Source organism: Rhinatrema bivittatum, chromosome 7 (assembly GCF_901001135.1).
Source record: "Rhinatrema bivittatum chromosome 7, aRhiBiv1.1, whole genome shotgun sequence".
Taxonomy (NCBI): Eukaryota; Metazoa; Chordata; class Amphibia; order Gymnophiona; family Rhinatrematidae; genus Rhinatrema; species Rhinatrema bivittatum.
In genome coordinates, this window is record NC_042621.1 from 217,773,495 (window position 1) to 217,786,721 (window position 13,227).

General features: G+C 43.5%; 1 protein-coding gene across 1 annotated transcript in view; it reads left to right on the top strand.

Moving 5' to 3' along the window:
• The window catches only part of KIF20B (kinesin family member 20B), a 401,219-nt gene that overhangs the window by 50,138 nt on the left and 337,854 nt on the right, over nt 1-13,227 (top strand). The window contains exons 3-4 of the mRNA XM_029610715.1: nt 8,629-8,718; nt 8,808-8,924. Of these exons, the coding sequence (XP_029466575.1) occupies nt 8,629-8,718; nt 8,808-8,924 (207 nt within the window). The remainder of the gene's footprint in view (nt 1-8,628; nt 8,719-8,807; nt 8,925-13,227) is intronic.

Genomic DNA, 13,227 nt, shown 5'->3' on the forward strand with positions numbered 1-13,227 from the left:
CGCCAAACGGCTCACCATTTTCCCCTCCTACAAGCAGCACAGCAGGTAATCGATCTGGAATGGACTGCGCTGGAGGCCTCATTCAAAGGGGGTCGGGCCTTGTCAGGCATGTACCCTCTGGACCCGGCGTCCAAGGAGCTGCTGGCGTGCCCCAAGGTAGACGCCATAGTTAACGCAATTGTGAAGCGCACCACCATTCCGGTTGAGGGGGGAGCGGCCCTCAAGTATGCACATGACCGGCGCATGGACACCATGCTGAAACAAGCCTTTGAGGTAGCAGCCATGTCCCTACGAATCGCGACCTGCTGCACTGTGGTGACGCGTTCCTGTTTATCGCAAGCTAGAAACAACACCCAGGGAGAAGACATGGAATCAGCTCTCGCATTCCTCACTGACGCAGCCTCCGATCTCGTCCGTACGGCAGCCAAGGGAGTGTCATCCTCAGTGGCAGCCAGGAGACAGCTCTGGCTACGTAATTGGATGGCCGACTCTTCCTCCAAGACACTCCTCACAAGAATGCCCTTTAAGGGATCCCTACTGTTCGGCAGCGATCTCGAGAAATTGGCTAATAAATGGGGTACCTCTCCATTACCCCGTCTACCAGAAGACAGGTCGAGGAGGAGCCAGCGTTCTTTTTCTAGACCATCCAGAGGTAGAAACTCTCAGCACTTCAACCCTTACAGGGCTTGCTACCAAGCCCCTCGTTCTCAGGCCAGGAACCAGCCCTTTCGGGCTAAGCACAACAAGAGGAGAACCGGCTCGGGTTCTGGTCCCGGCTGTAATCCACAATGACAATCAGCCGACCCATCCGGGGGTAGCAGCCATAGGGGGCAGGCTAACCCTCTTCTACCACAGGTGGGTCGAGATTACCTTGGACCAGTGAGTCCTCGCCATCATCCGAGAAGGGTATTACCTGGATTTTCTTCGGCTCCCGCCGGCCAAGTTTGTGGAATCTCCTTGTTCACCTCTCAAGAAGGCGGCACTAGAAGTTACCTTGCAGAGGCTCCGGGCCCTAAAAGCCATAATCCCAGTGCCTGCAGGGGGGAGAAATTCTGGGTATTATTCCATTTATTTCATAGTACCCAAGAAGGAGGGCACTTTCAGGCCCGTCCTGGACCTAAAGTCAGTCAACCGACACCTACGGGTCCCCAGCTTTCGCATGGAAACTCTACGGTCTGTCAAGAATGCGGTACAGCCAGGGGAGTTTCTCACCTCCCTAGATCTGTCGGAAGCCTATTTGCATATCCCAATCCATCGGGATCACCAGTGCTATTTACGCTTCAAAGTCCTGAATCAGCATTTCCAGTTCCAAGCTTTACCCTTCAGGTTAGCCGCCGCGGATCTTTACCAAGGTCATAGTAGTACTGGCGGTGGCACTCAGGAAGGAATCCTCGTCCATCCCTACCTGGACGATTGGCTGATCAGGGCAAAGTCACTGGAGGAGAGCCACCAGGCAACCAACAGAGTTATTGCTCTTCTGGAAAGCCTAGGATGGGTAGTAAACTTGAACAAGAGTTCCCTACTATCTCGGTGGAGCCCACGATCACAGAACTACACCACACACCTACCTCTACCAGCCAGAGTGCGGAATCAGATACGGTGGTGGTTGCAGCCCGGCCACATGAGCCGGGGGTCAAGAATGTCCTCCCCAACCTGGACCCTGCTCACTACAGATGCCAGCCTGAATGGATGGGGAGCACACTGCGAAGAACTCACCGCCCAAGGGCGGTGGAACAGAGAAGAGTCGAGGTGGAACATCAACCGACTAGAGGCACGGGCAGTCAGGCTAGCGTGCCTGCGATTTGCCCACAGACTTCGCAACAGAGCGGTCAGAGTGATGTCAGTCAACGCCACCATGGTGGCATACATCAACTGACAGGGCGGAACCAGAAGCCAACAGGTATCCCTAGAAATAGCCCCCCTGATGACTTGGGCGGAAGCGAATCTCCAGGACATCTCCGCTGTTCACATTGCCGGGAAGGACAACACCATGGCAGACTTCCTCAGCAGAGAAAGCCTAAATCCAGGGGAATGGCAGCTGTCGCCCACAGCTTTCCAGATGATTGTGGATCAGTGGGGGACGCCGGGCATGGACCTATTAGCAGACAGGTCCAACGCTCAAGTACCTAGATATTTCAGCCGCAGGCGGGATCCGCTATCCCAAGGGATCGATGCCCTGGTACAGTCATGGCCTCAGGGGATCCTGCTATATGCCTTTCCTCCATGGCCCCTGCTGGGCGCCATTATACACAAGATTCGGCGGCACAGAGGCCTAGTTCTTCTAGGGGCCCCGGATTGGCCAAGAAGACCCTGGTACGCAGACATGAGAAGACTACTGGCAGGGAATCCTCTACCCCTGCCTCCACACAGGGACCTGCTGCAGCAAGGTCCCATCCTACACGAGGATCCAGCTCAATTCTCTCTTACAGTCTGGCCATTGAGAGGGCTAGACTGAAGAAAAGGGGATACTCGGAGCCGGTAATAGATACACTTCTCCGAGCATGCAAGTTCTCCACATCACTCACATATATAAGGGTCTGGAGAGTTTTTGAAGCCTGGTGCGACACTCACAGCACCAATCCACATGCCACTAAAATCCCTATCATTTTGGATTTCCTGCAAGATGGACTTCTGAAGGGCTGTCCCTCAGCTCCATCAAGGTTCAGGTGGCAGCGCTGTCTTGTTACGGTCCCAGGAGTGACGGCAACACCATTGCCAAACACCCAGACGTCTCACGTTTCCTGAAAGGAGTCAAACACATTCGTCCGCCACTGAAGTGGCCAGTGCCCCCTGTGGAACCTCAACCTAGTGTTGGAATTTCTAGCTGGATCCGCCTTCAGACCCCTTCGAGGCCTGTCTCTCCATTTGTTAACCTTGAAGATGGTGTTCTTGCTGGCTGTGTGTTCAGCACGCCGCATCTCAGAGCTATAAGCACTGTCCTGCCGTGATCCGTTTCTCAGAATCACTCCAGAGGCTATTCATCTTCGCACGGTTTCTTCCTTCTTACCCAAAGTAGTCTCACACTTTCACCTCAACCAAACCATATCCTTGCCAACCACGGAAGTTTGAAGAAGTCTGAAGAAGGTCGAATACTGCGCCATCTCGACATCGACAGGCTGTTGTCCAGATACCTGGAAATGTCAGAAGCAGTACGAAAGACGGACCACCTGTTCGTCCTACACAGCGGGAAGAAGCAAGGGGAAGCGGCCTCTCGGCCAACCATCGCCCGCTGGATCAAAGAAGTTATCAAGGCGGCCTATGTAGAGGCAGGAAAGCCACCGCCTCTACAGGTCAAGGCTCACTCTACCAGAGCGCAAGCGGCCTCTTGGGCAGAAACTAGGATGCTGTCGCCTGCAGAGATATGTAAAGCGGCGACGTGGTCCTCCCTCCATACCTTCTCCAGATTCTACCGTCTGGACGTTCAGGCCAGGGAGGACACAGCATTTGCGAGGGCAATCCTAAACGGACCTCGGGCAGCCTCCCGCCCAGTCCGGGAGTAGCTTTTGTACATCCCACTTGTTTTGAGTCCATCTGCTACACGCTAGGAAATGTAGAGATTACTTACCTGATAATCTCCTTTTCCTTAGTGTATGCAGATGGACTCAGCATCCCGCCCGGCTGCCGGCATACATGGGGATTCACCGACTCACGGTAAGCCATGTTTTCTTATAATAGGGCATCCACCCTGCCGGGTGTCGACGCCTTCCAGTTGAGAACACTGGCGGTCTCCAGCTACTATCAATCGGTCATTTAATCTCCAGCTACTATCAATCTGTTCATTTAATCGATCGGTCAGTTACACATATATCCATAAAGCTTTTGCAAGGAAGATTACTGAATTGCTGCACTTCCTGTGGGGGTATATGTACCCGGGCTGACATCAGATCCGTCTCCAACTGCTAGCACGAGCACACCATACCCACTTGTTTTGAGTCCATCTGCATACACTAAGGAAAAGGAGATTATCAGGTAAGTAATCTCTACAATATATTCAAATATAGGCACAAAGTCCACTAATTGAGAGAACAATCCATGGTAATTACCAAAGAGAAATGAAGGAAGCAAACACAGTATTGCTATTCAGTAAATGAGATTTGAAAATGCAGGATACCTTAAGGAGTAGACAGTGAGGTATGCATACCCTGACTAAACTATCTTACTGCTCAGAAAAAGGATTAATTGCCCAGCCTAAAAAAAAAAAAACCAACTAGAAACATTTTGATGTAATATTTTTATGGAAATTTCAACACACAGTTCTTAATTGAAGCACTCTATCTTGAAATTGCTTTTTCTGAGTAGCTTTAGCAATCAGTTGTCTTCCCCCCCCCCCCCCCCCCAACTCCCTGATCTTTAAAAAGAGCCTCAATATCTGAGAAAACAAGGATATAGTTAAAGCTGCTGGAGTGGCCGGTATGCCATCAGATGTTTCCAAAAGAGCAATGAAATTTAAACTGCTAGAAAACTGAAGATAAATCGGGTAGTCCTTTCAACTTTCCTCTCTCATATGGAGGTATACAGTATCATATAACCAGAGGTATTGAATGTGTAGGTATTTTCAGTACGTCTACCACATATCTTTTAAATATCTCTAATGTAAAAACAGCCTGAACTTTGAAATTTATGTTGCAAGTTCCAGCATCTCACCACATTTTCAAGTGTTTCCACCTTTATAATGCAAATGCATATCTTTCATAATGACCTCCTGTGCCCCCACAATTTTATTGGACTGATTTTCTATAGTCTCCAGATTCTTCTTAGTTTAAGTTCAATCCACATTAGCTTTCTCTTTTGGTGCCTGGGATTAATCCACTATCCAAGAAATCTGAGCAGTTTTACCCATCCCCCAAATAGCCTTCCATATCTCTTCCAAAGCAAATTCCCTGAATGTCTCCAATTGGAAGCTGGTCCCCCACATTATGTTGCTTGTCCGTACACCTGGATACCTGATTTCCTATGAAACAAAGTGGAAGCCGATCCAGTAGGCTGTGTGACAGTGAAGACAATAGGAATTGGATGATGAAAACAAGCCTTTATTAAAAATGCCTGACTCTGTCCGAGTTTCGCTCTCTTACATAGAGCTGCCTCAGGGGCAACTGAAAATAGACATACAAATATTAGAAATAAATACAATTAAATAATTAAAAAAGAAAACGATAAATAACATAGATGTACAAACTCAAAACTTACAATAAAATAGAACATATGTATGTCAAATAATAAAATAATCATGTCTCAAGGCAATAAAAACAATTCAAAAGTTAAAACAAATTACATATATGGATGTACAAACTCATAAACATATGTTTTGTTTTATTGTATGTTAACAGACATCAAAATGGTGCAGGAAATAGAAACAAAGCAAACAGTATTCTGAGTTAAAGTGATCCAATAGAATTGGAGAGGCTAACTTTGTGTTAGAAAAATAATGCAATTAATTTTAATAAAAATGTGGAGTCAATAGTAGTTGTAAACAAATCAGTTGGAAAAATAAAAATAAAAAAATAATAAAAAAATAAAATGAATGAAATGCAATGACATTGAACATGATGCTTACTTGATTGAACCAGGATTTAGGTATGTTAGCAAAGATTATATCGCAGTAATATTCCTATACCCAACAGAAAAAACTGAGAATAAATATAAAATTAAAAAATAAAATGAAACTGAAAATAATAAATGAAAAATGAAAGGACTACCTACAGTGTAGTTGATTTCTTATCGTATCATAAGACCCTTTTCTTTAAACACACTGCATTGCCATGAAATAGCAACATTGAGGGCAATATTATTCAATTATATGTGGCTGCAATAGATGAAATGAAAAGTGACTTATAGAAATATAATTGCACACACTTTTGGCACAGAAGAAATTTAAAACAAGAAATCACAACCAAATGTTAATCATAAGAAACATATTTAAATTAACCCTATTGAACGAAGTATTTAAAACGGTAGACAACCAAAGTAAAATGTTGTGTAATATATTAATGTTCAACCGATATTATGTATTGCTGGTTGGGCAACAATAGCGTATATCACTAGCTTCGAGTCAGTGTCAAAAACCAAGGTAAAACAAGCGCAACATTACTGTTCAAAACCAAAGGAAAAATACAGTTAATATCGATGTTTAAACATGCTATCATGTCATCCTTAAAACTGTTATGACAGGTCTTTCATAAAATATAATGCTATACTCCATAGGCCATGAACTTTGTTTCGTTTTCCTGAGATTGTGATAATCTTGGATCATTTTGAGGGCTGGATATATGCATTGTAACACAGGATAATGACCTTAAAATTATTTTGTTAATCGTGGATGTAATAGAATTTTTAATGTTTATATTATTTTGATCTTGTATATTGAGTTACAGAGTATGTTTCATTCAAGTAATTTACTTAATATATGTAAAATGAAAAGCAATTGTCAAACCCATACAAAATTAGTTAGCAACATTTTTTTGGGATTCCACCCCATGTGACCCTCAGCTGAAAAAGGCTGGTTAAGAAGGTGATAGAAGAGAAGAAAATACGTCTTCTGCTTGGAATCTTCCCTCTGATTTCCTGGTATGGAGGAGGCGGAACTTTCTCTCTTAAAGGTTCTCTGTCCTATTACTACTAGCTGTGGTGTCACTCACTGCATCATTTATTTTTCTGCAGCTTTTCCCCTCCTGAAGTGCTGCTGCCTTATCAAACTACTTGTACTTGCTTTCAGATGCACTTTTGGTGTCATTCCTTACTGTCTGCTGCTCTTTTTCTGGCCCTAATCTCTATTGCAGCTATCATTTGGTCACAATATCGTAGGGGATTGCAATTTATTCTGACTTTGAAAAAGTTAAACAGATCTGTACAAATATGACAGGATGATGTTTCTTTTCTTCATTTTAATATTTTACTCACAGTAATTGTTTTTTTGTTCACAAGGCAGTTTACATCACAATTTAAAATAACACATCTAAAAATTTAAAGTATTTCAATTACAAACCAGTGCTAATTCAGGACTGTATTAATCAGTCTTTACTCTTCTAAAATCCTTTAGGTTTTGGCAGCAGTGGATCTTCTCTTGTAGCATATCCCTTCAACAAGAAGTAATGATAGAAAAGGCTTGTCTTCTAATTCCCACTAATTTAGCTTCTGATATAGAGGGAAAGTGTTTGTTTCCTGGGAAGATCTCAACATGTGTGAGGGTTTGTGATGATGCAACTTGTCTGCTAAATATGGATGGGCCATACCTTGAATACATTTAAAAACCAATCCTAACATTTTTAAATTCTATCCTGAAGAAGATAGGTAATGCACTTGGGAAATGTGCCCCCCTAGACCTTAGCATTTGTTAGGACCCTTGTAGCCATTTTCTGAATTCATCACAATTTTTGCAAAGATTTCTATGGGAGGCCTCTGCATTACAGTAATCTAGTTTTGAAATGACAAGTGCCTACATCACTGCTACCAAATGAGGAGTAGTTAGAAAAGGTTTTAACGGTGATGATAGCAATTTTCCAAAAGCTGCCTGATATACTGACTTAATTTGTGAGATCAAAGATAATGTAGAGTCAAACTTCACTCCCAAATTTCTTATTTCAGGGCAAACAGGCCATGCCACTCCATTCAAAAACACATTGGGGAGGGACAGGGGGGGGGACGGACTAAATCAAGAGCATTATTTTTGGCTGTCAGAAACTGATGTCACAATTTAATTTTAACTTGGCTTCCAATCAATTAGTAATTACAGCTAGATAATGCTTGACCATTTCCATACCTTTTCAAACATCCTTTATATTTAAACGAAAGTGTTTATTTACCACCTCCTAGTAAGTGTAATGGTATTTTAATCCACAGGTATGCCTGGAGTCTAGGATTTTGACCTATGCAGACAGATCAGGAAACTGTCTTTGAGTCTGCAAGATATTTATCTGCACACTTCAAAAGCCCTGTATCAACAGAGGCATATTGGGTTCACTTTCAGCAAGAAATATTAGTACAGGGCTTTCTCCTGGCCTGTTCTTGATGTCGGGGTGTTTGCCAAAATCATACTCGCATCTGTGTTCTGAATGCAAAGCTCATTTATTGCCTTATACTTGGAGGACGTGCTTATCGGGGGCAGAACATAACCAGAATGTCGCAAGAACATGGCTGGATTATAAGTTGGAATGAGTTCTGAACTCTTCATAGGATCTTTCACTTAGATTCTGCACTAGTGTAAAATTGTTCAAACTACTGGAAATAAAAAAGATTTTAGGCCTCATGATCCCATATATAGTAATGGTACTGTGGCCCAGGCTTCACTTGGGAGCTTTGGTGTTAATGCAAAAGTGGCCTGCTCCCAGACTAAATCTACAGTTTTAGCTGTCTTTGAGCAAAGGGTCAAAGATTCGTACTCTGCCCAGATTCATCATGAACGCCTACAAAGGCAAGAGGCTGAATGCTTTGCATTGGGTGCAGACCATTACAGATGAGTGTTGGTTAGCATATGTGTGTGAACTTTTAATACATAACCCCCCCCCCTGCATCAGTTATAACATTTTCAGTTTTATTGTTGGTAAATAGGAAATATATTGACCTGAATTGTATTTCTTGTTGGTATGTATAATTCAAATTAATTTCTTTTTGCTTCCTTTCTACATTTTGAAGATGAACAGTATGGCAAGCAAAGAACCTCTACAGGTGTATGTCCGCATTAAACCATTTAGTACCTTGGAAATTGAGCAAAACGAGTCTCAGGTCTGTAAAATTTTGATTTAAGATGAATATTTGACAAAATGCTTAATATTTTTAGTGTTCACACTTAACATCTTATTTTTTAATTTCAGGACTGTATTACTATTCAAGATGACACCACTATTTTACTGAAAGCCCCAAGGAACTCAATAGACCGACTGAGTGAAAAAGACTGTGCACAATTAGTGCAGAAATTTACTTTTTCACATGTAAGAAATACATCCACGTAAGATTTGTATGAATTAATATGGCACTTGTATATAAGACTTGGAGTATTATGAAAGGAAATAACATTCATACAAATGTCTTATTGTGCTCTTTGAAGGTGTAAACGGGGTTTTTTTTTTTTTTGGGTGTTCATTTTTGTTACTTTGTTCCTAAGCTTTGTGTCATATTTGCACAGCCCATCAGGCAATGAAGGATCTGCATGGTTCTGTATCTGCAGTGCCATTATTGACACCTAAGACTGGGGCAACGTTGGAACCTTCATGGTGTGGAAAGTCCCTATGGTGCCGGACCATCTTTTCTTCCTGAATCCTGGAGCCTGTAGAGTGCCGTCGGTAGTCTTGGCAAGAAGCTTTAGACACCAGGGTAGATTCCATCCTTGATATCTTTTGATATTAATGAAGGTGCTGAGGAAGAGCACTCCACAGACATCAGATGCCTCAGTGCACAGTCTAACCAAGTTATTGCAGAGCACCTTTTAACAGAATCTTTAGAACAAATTCTTATTCCAGCAAGGTGAGGAGGACCTTATACAGGTATTTGAAGAGATGTCTCTCCAACTCTAGCCCAAGGAGCCAGTAGACCAGCTCACTGATTTAATGAATTTTTTGTGACTCGTATAGACAGGTTCCCTGAAGCCTCTTCTGTATAAAATGGGCTTGGTATTCCTGTAAACCAGTTCCATGCCAAGATACAGCCCACCGGAAGAGTTGCTGGCCATAGATGTTAGGCTTCAACAATTGGGCAGATGTTTGGCTTTGGTTGGGGAGTCTTACCTTGAGTTGGAGGATGGGGGAAGTATCAGCTAGGTTGTCCTTGGTATGCCCCCTTTGAACTGACAGATGTGTCTATTTCGATTGTGACCAGAATTACAATGGACCGGTAGGTCTTGGGAGTGGTAAAATGGCAGCTACACATTTGATTTTACATGCTCAGTGTGGAAAACCTTCAGTCTTCCCTTGCAACACTCGTGCCAAACAGATAGTGGTTTGCAACATGGTGGACTGCTTGACAGCTAAGAATGGTGGTGCCATTTCGCCAAGAAGAATGGGGAAAAGGTCAGTATTCCATTTTATTTTTTGGCCCTAAAAAGGGAAGGGACATTCAGATGGATTTTTGGATTTAAAGGTCAATGCGGCCCTCAAGGTAGCATGGTTTTGTATGGAAATGCTGCATTCTGTCATAGCGGCAGTTTGCAAGGGAGAGTTACTGTTGTCACTAGACCTCAGAAACGTACCTACAAATCCCAGTCGGGCAGAAGCACCAGAAGTTCCTGTGGTTTGATTCCGGGAGACCATTTTCAACTTTGCAAATTCGGTTTGGTGACAGTGGCGCATATATTCACCAGAGTGATGATGGTGGCAGTAGCCCTTTGAAGGAAGGAGTGCTGGTGCATCCATGTCTGGATGACTGACTCATTCAGGTAAAGTTGGCAGATATGTCAGCTGGCAGTATAGTGGGTCCTAGAGAGGTTGAGCGCTAGAGGCTTGGGTGGTGAACCTAGCAAAGAGCCATCTAATGCCATTTCATTCCTTCGAGTACTAATGGGCTCAATTCGACACCCGGATTGGCAAGGTATTTCTCATGGATAACAGGATGGTGAGGTTGCAGAGCCAGGTTTGCCGCCTGTTGTGATTCAAGGTGCCCAGAGTTTGGGATTATTTGCAGGTCAGAGTCTGGCATGGACGCTAGATCTAGTTCCTTGGGCATTTATACCTATGTGGCCCCGTCAAAGAGCGCTGTCTCGCGGCTTTGATTTTGAGACAAACTGAGAGAGGAGTATTCTGAAGATGTCATTGCCATCTTACTGCAGGCCGGGCGGCCATCCTAATCGTTGGCTTATGTTAAAGTATGGAGGATTTTTGAGACTTGTGTGTTGAACAAGGCATGCTGCCTACTCCAAGTTTCAATTTCTTATACCCTGACCTTTTTACAAAAAGGTCTAGTGAGAGGTCTAGCCTGTAATTTTCCTTCTAGTACAGGTGGCGGCTTTGGGCTGCCTTCAGGGTAAGATGGAGTGTTCCTGGCCTCTCATCCATATGCGATTAGTTTTCTTTGAGGGGCAAAATACTTGTGGCCCCCAGTGCAGAAGGTGTGTCCCTCATGGAATCTGGATTTGGTGATGAGGGTGTTGTAGGAGGCTCCATTAGCATCATTGAGGACGACTAATTGATTTAATCCCGAAAGCGTGTTGTGATGTCTTGCCTCGCCAGAAGAATTTCAGAGCTTTAGATGTTGTCTTGTAGTGATCCCTTCTTCAATTTACGGATCATGGGGTATCTTTGTGAACAGCGCCTTCATTTCTGCAAAGGTTGTTTTGGCCTTTCATCTTAGTCAAACTGTGGAACTTTCCGCCTTTCTGAATTTGGATTCATCTGCACTGCATGCAAAGGAACTTCGTGTGTTGGATATGTGGAGAAGTTATTTTTTGTGTTTTTGGAATGGGCCAAGAAAGGGGTGCAGGGCATCCATGGCTTCATTTGTGAGATGGCTGAAGGACGTGATTTAGCTTGGCGTATAAGAACATAAGAAAATGCCATACTGGGTCAGACCAAGGGTCCATCAAGCCCAGCATCCTGTTTCCAACAGTGGCCAATCCAGGCCATAAGAACCTGGCAAGTACCCAAAAACTAAGTCTATTCCATGTAACCATTGCTAATGGCAGTGGCTATTCTCTAAGTGAACTTAATAGCAGGTAATGGACTTCTCCTCCAAGAACTTATCCAATCCTTTTTTAAACACAGCTATACTAACTGCACGAACCACATTCTCTGGCAACAAATTCCAGAGTTTAATTGTGCGTTGAGTAAAAAAGAACTTTCTTCGATTAGTTTTAAATGTGCCCCATGCTAACTTCATGGAGTGTCCCCTAGTCTTTCTACTATCCGAAAGAGTAAATAACCGATTCACATCTACCCGTTCTAGACCTCTCATGATTTTAAACACCTCTATCATATCCCCCCTCAGTCGTCTCTTCTCCAAGCTGAAAAGTCCTAACCTCTTTAGTCTTTCCTCATAGGGGAGTTGTTCCATTCCCCTTATCATTTTGGTAGCCCTTCTCTGTACCTTCTCCATCGCAATTATATCTTTTTTGAGATGCGGCGACCAGAATTGTACACAGTATTCAAGGTGCGGTCTCACCATGGAGCGATACAGAGGCATTATGACATTTTCCGTTTTATTCATCATTCCTTTTCTAATAATTCCCAACATTCTGTTTGCTTTTTTGACTGCCGCAGCACACTGAACCGATGATTTCAATGTGTTATCCACTATGACACCTAGATCTCTTTCTTGGGTTGTAGCACCTATTATGGAACCCAACATCGTGTAATTATAGCATGGGTTATTTTTCCCTATATGCATCACCTTGCACTTATTCACATTAAATTTCATCTGCCATTTGGATGCCCAATTTTCCAGTCTCACAAGGTCTTCCTGCAATTTATCACAATCTGCTTGTGATTTAACTACTCTGAACAATTTTGTGTCATCTGCAAATTTGATTATCTCACTTGTCGTATTTCTTTCCAGATCATTTATAAATATATTGAACAGTAAGGGTCCCAATACAGATCCCTGAGGCACTCCACTGTCCACTCCCTTCCACTGAGAAAATTGCCCATTTAATCCTACTCTCTGTTTCCTGTCTTTTAGCCAGTTTGCAATCCACGAAAGGACATCGCCACCTATCCCATGACTTTTTACTTTTCCTAGAAGCCTCTCATGAGGAACTTTGTCAAACGCCTTCTGAAAATCCTTTGTAAAGGCTGTCTGGTTTCGGAGGGCCAAGTACTTTCTCGACTTGGTCGCAGGCAGCCTCATGGGCTGAGTCAGCTGGTTTCTTCATATGTCTGGTAGCTACTTGGAAGTAGTTACATGCTTTCTTCAGACATTGGTTGGATATCTGGGATCCAGAGTGGTTTTGAGAGTGTATTGCAAGCGGGGCTGTCAAATTCCCATCCAGTGTAGGGGAGTTTGGGTACATACCAGGAGTATGGACTGATCTGGGGTATGAATAGGAAGGGTTTAAAACTGGTTCTTAACCTACTAATTTTCCTTCCTGGAATACCACAGATCAGTCCAAAAGCCTGCTCGTCATGGCAGTTTGTATGGTTGCTTGTTAGAACGAGTGTTCCATAGAGGCTTTGCCTCCATTCTGGTTGTTGAAGAGCGTCGAGGGTCTGTTTAGTTATCTTGGCTTGAGTACAAGTCATACTGAGGGGACTGCAGGTGGCACTCTAGGGGTTAAATAGCAGTGTCAGTAAAGCTTTCCTTCTCTTTCTC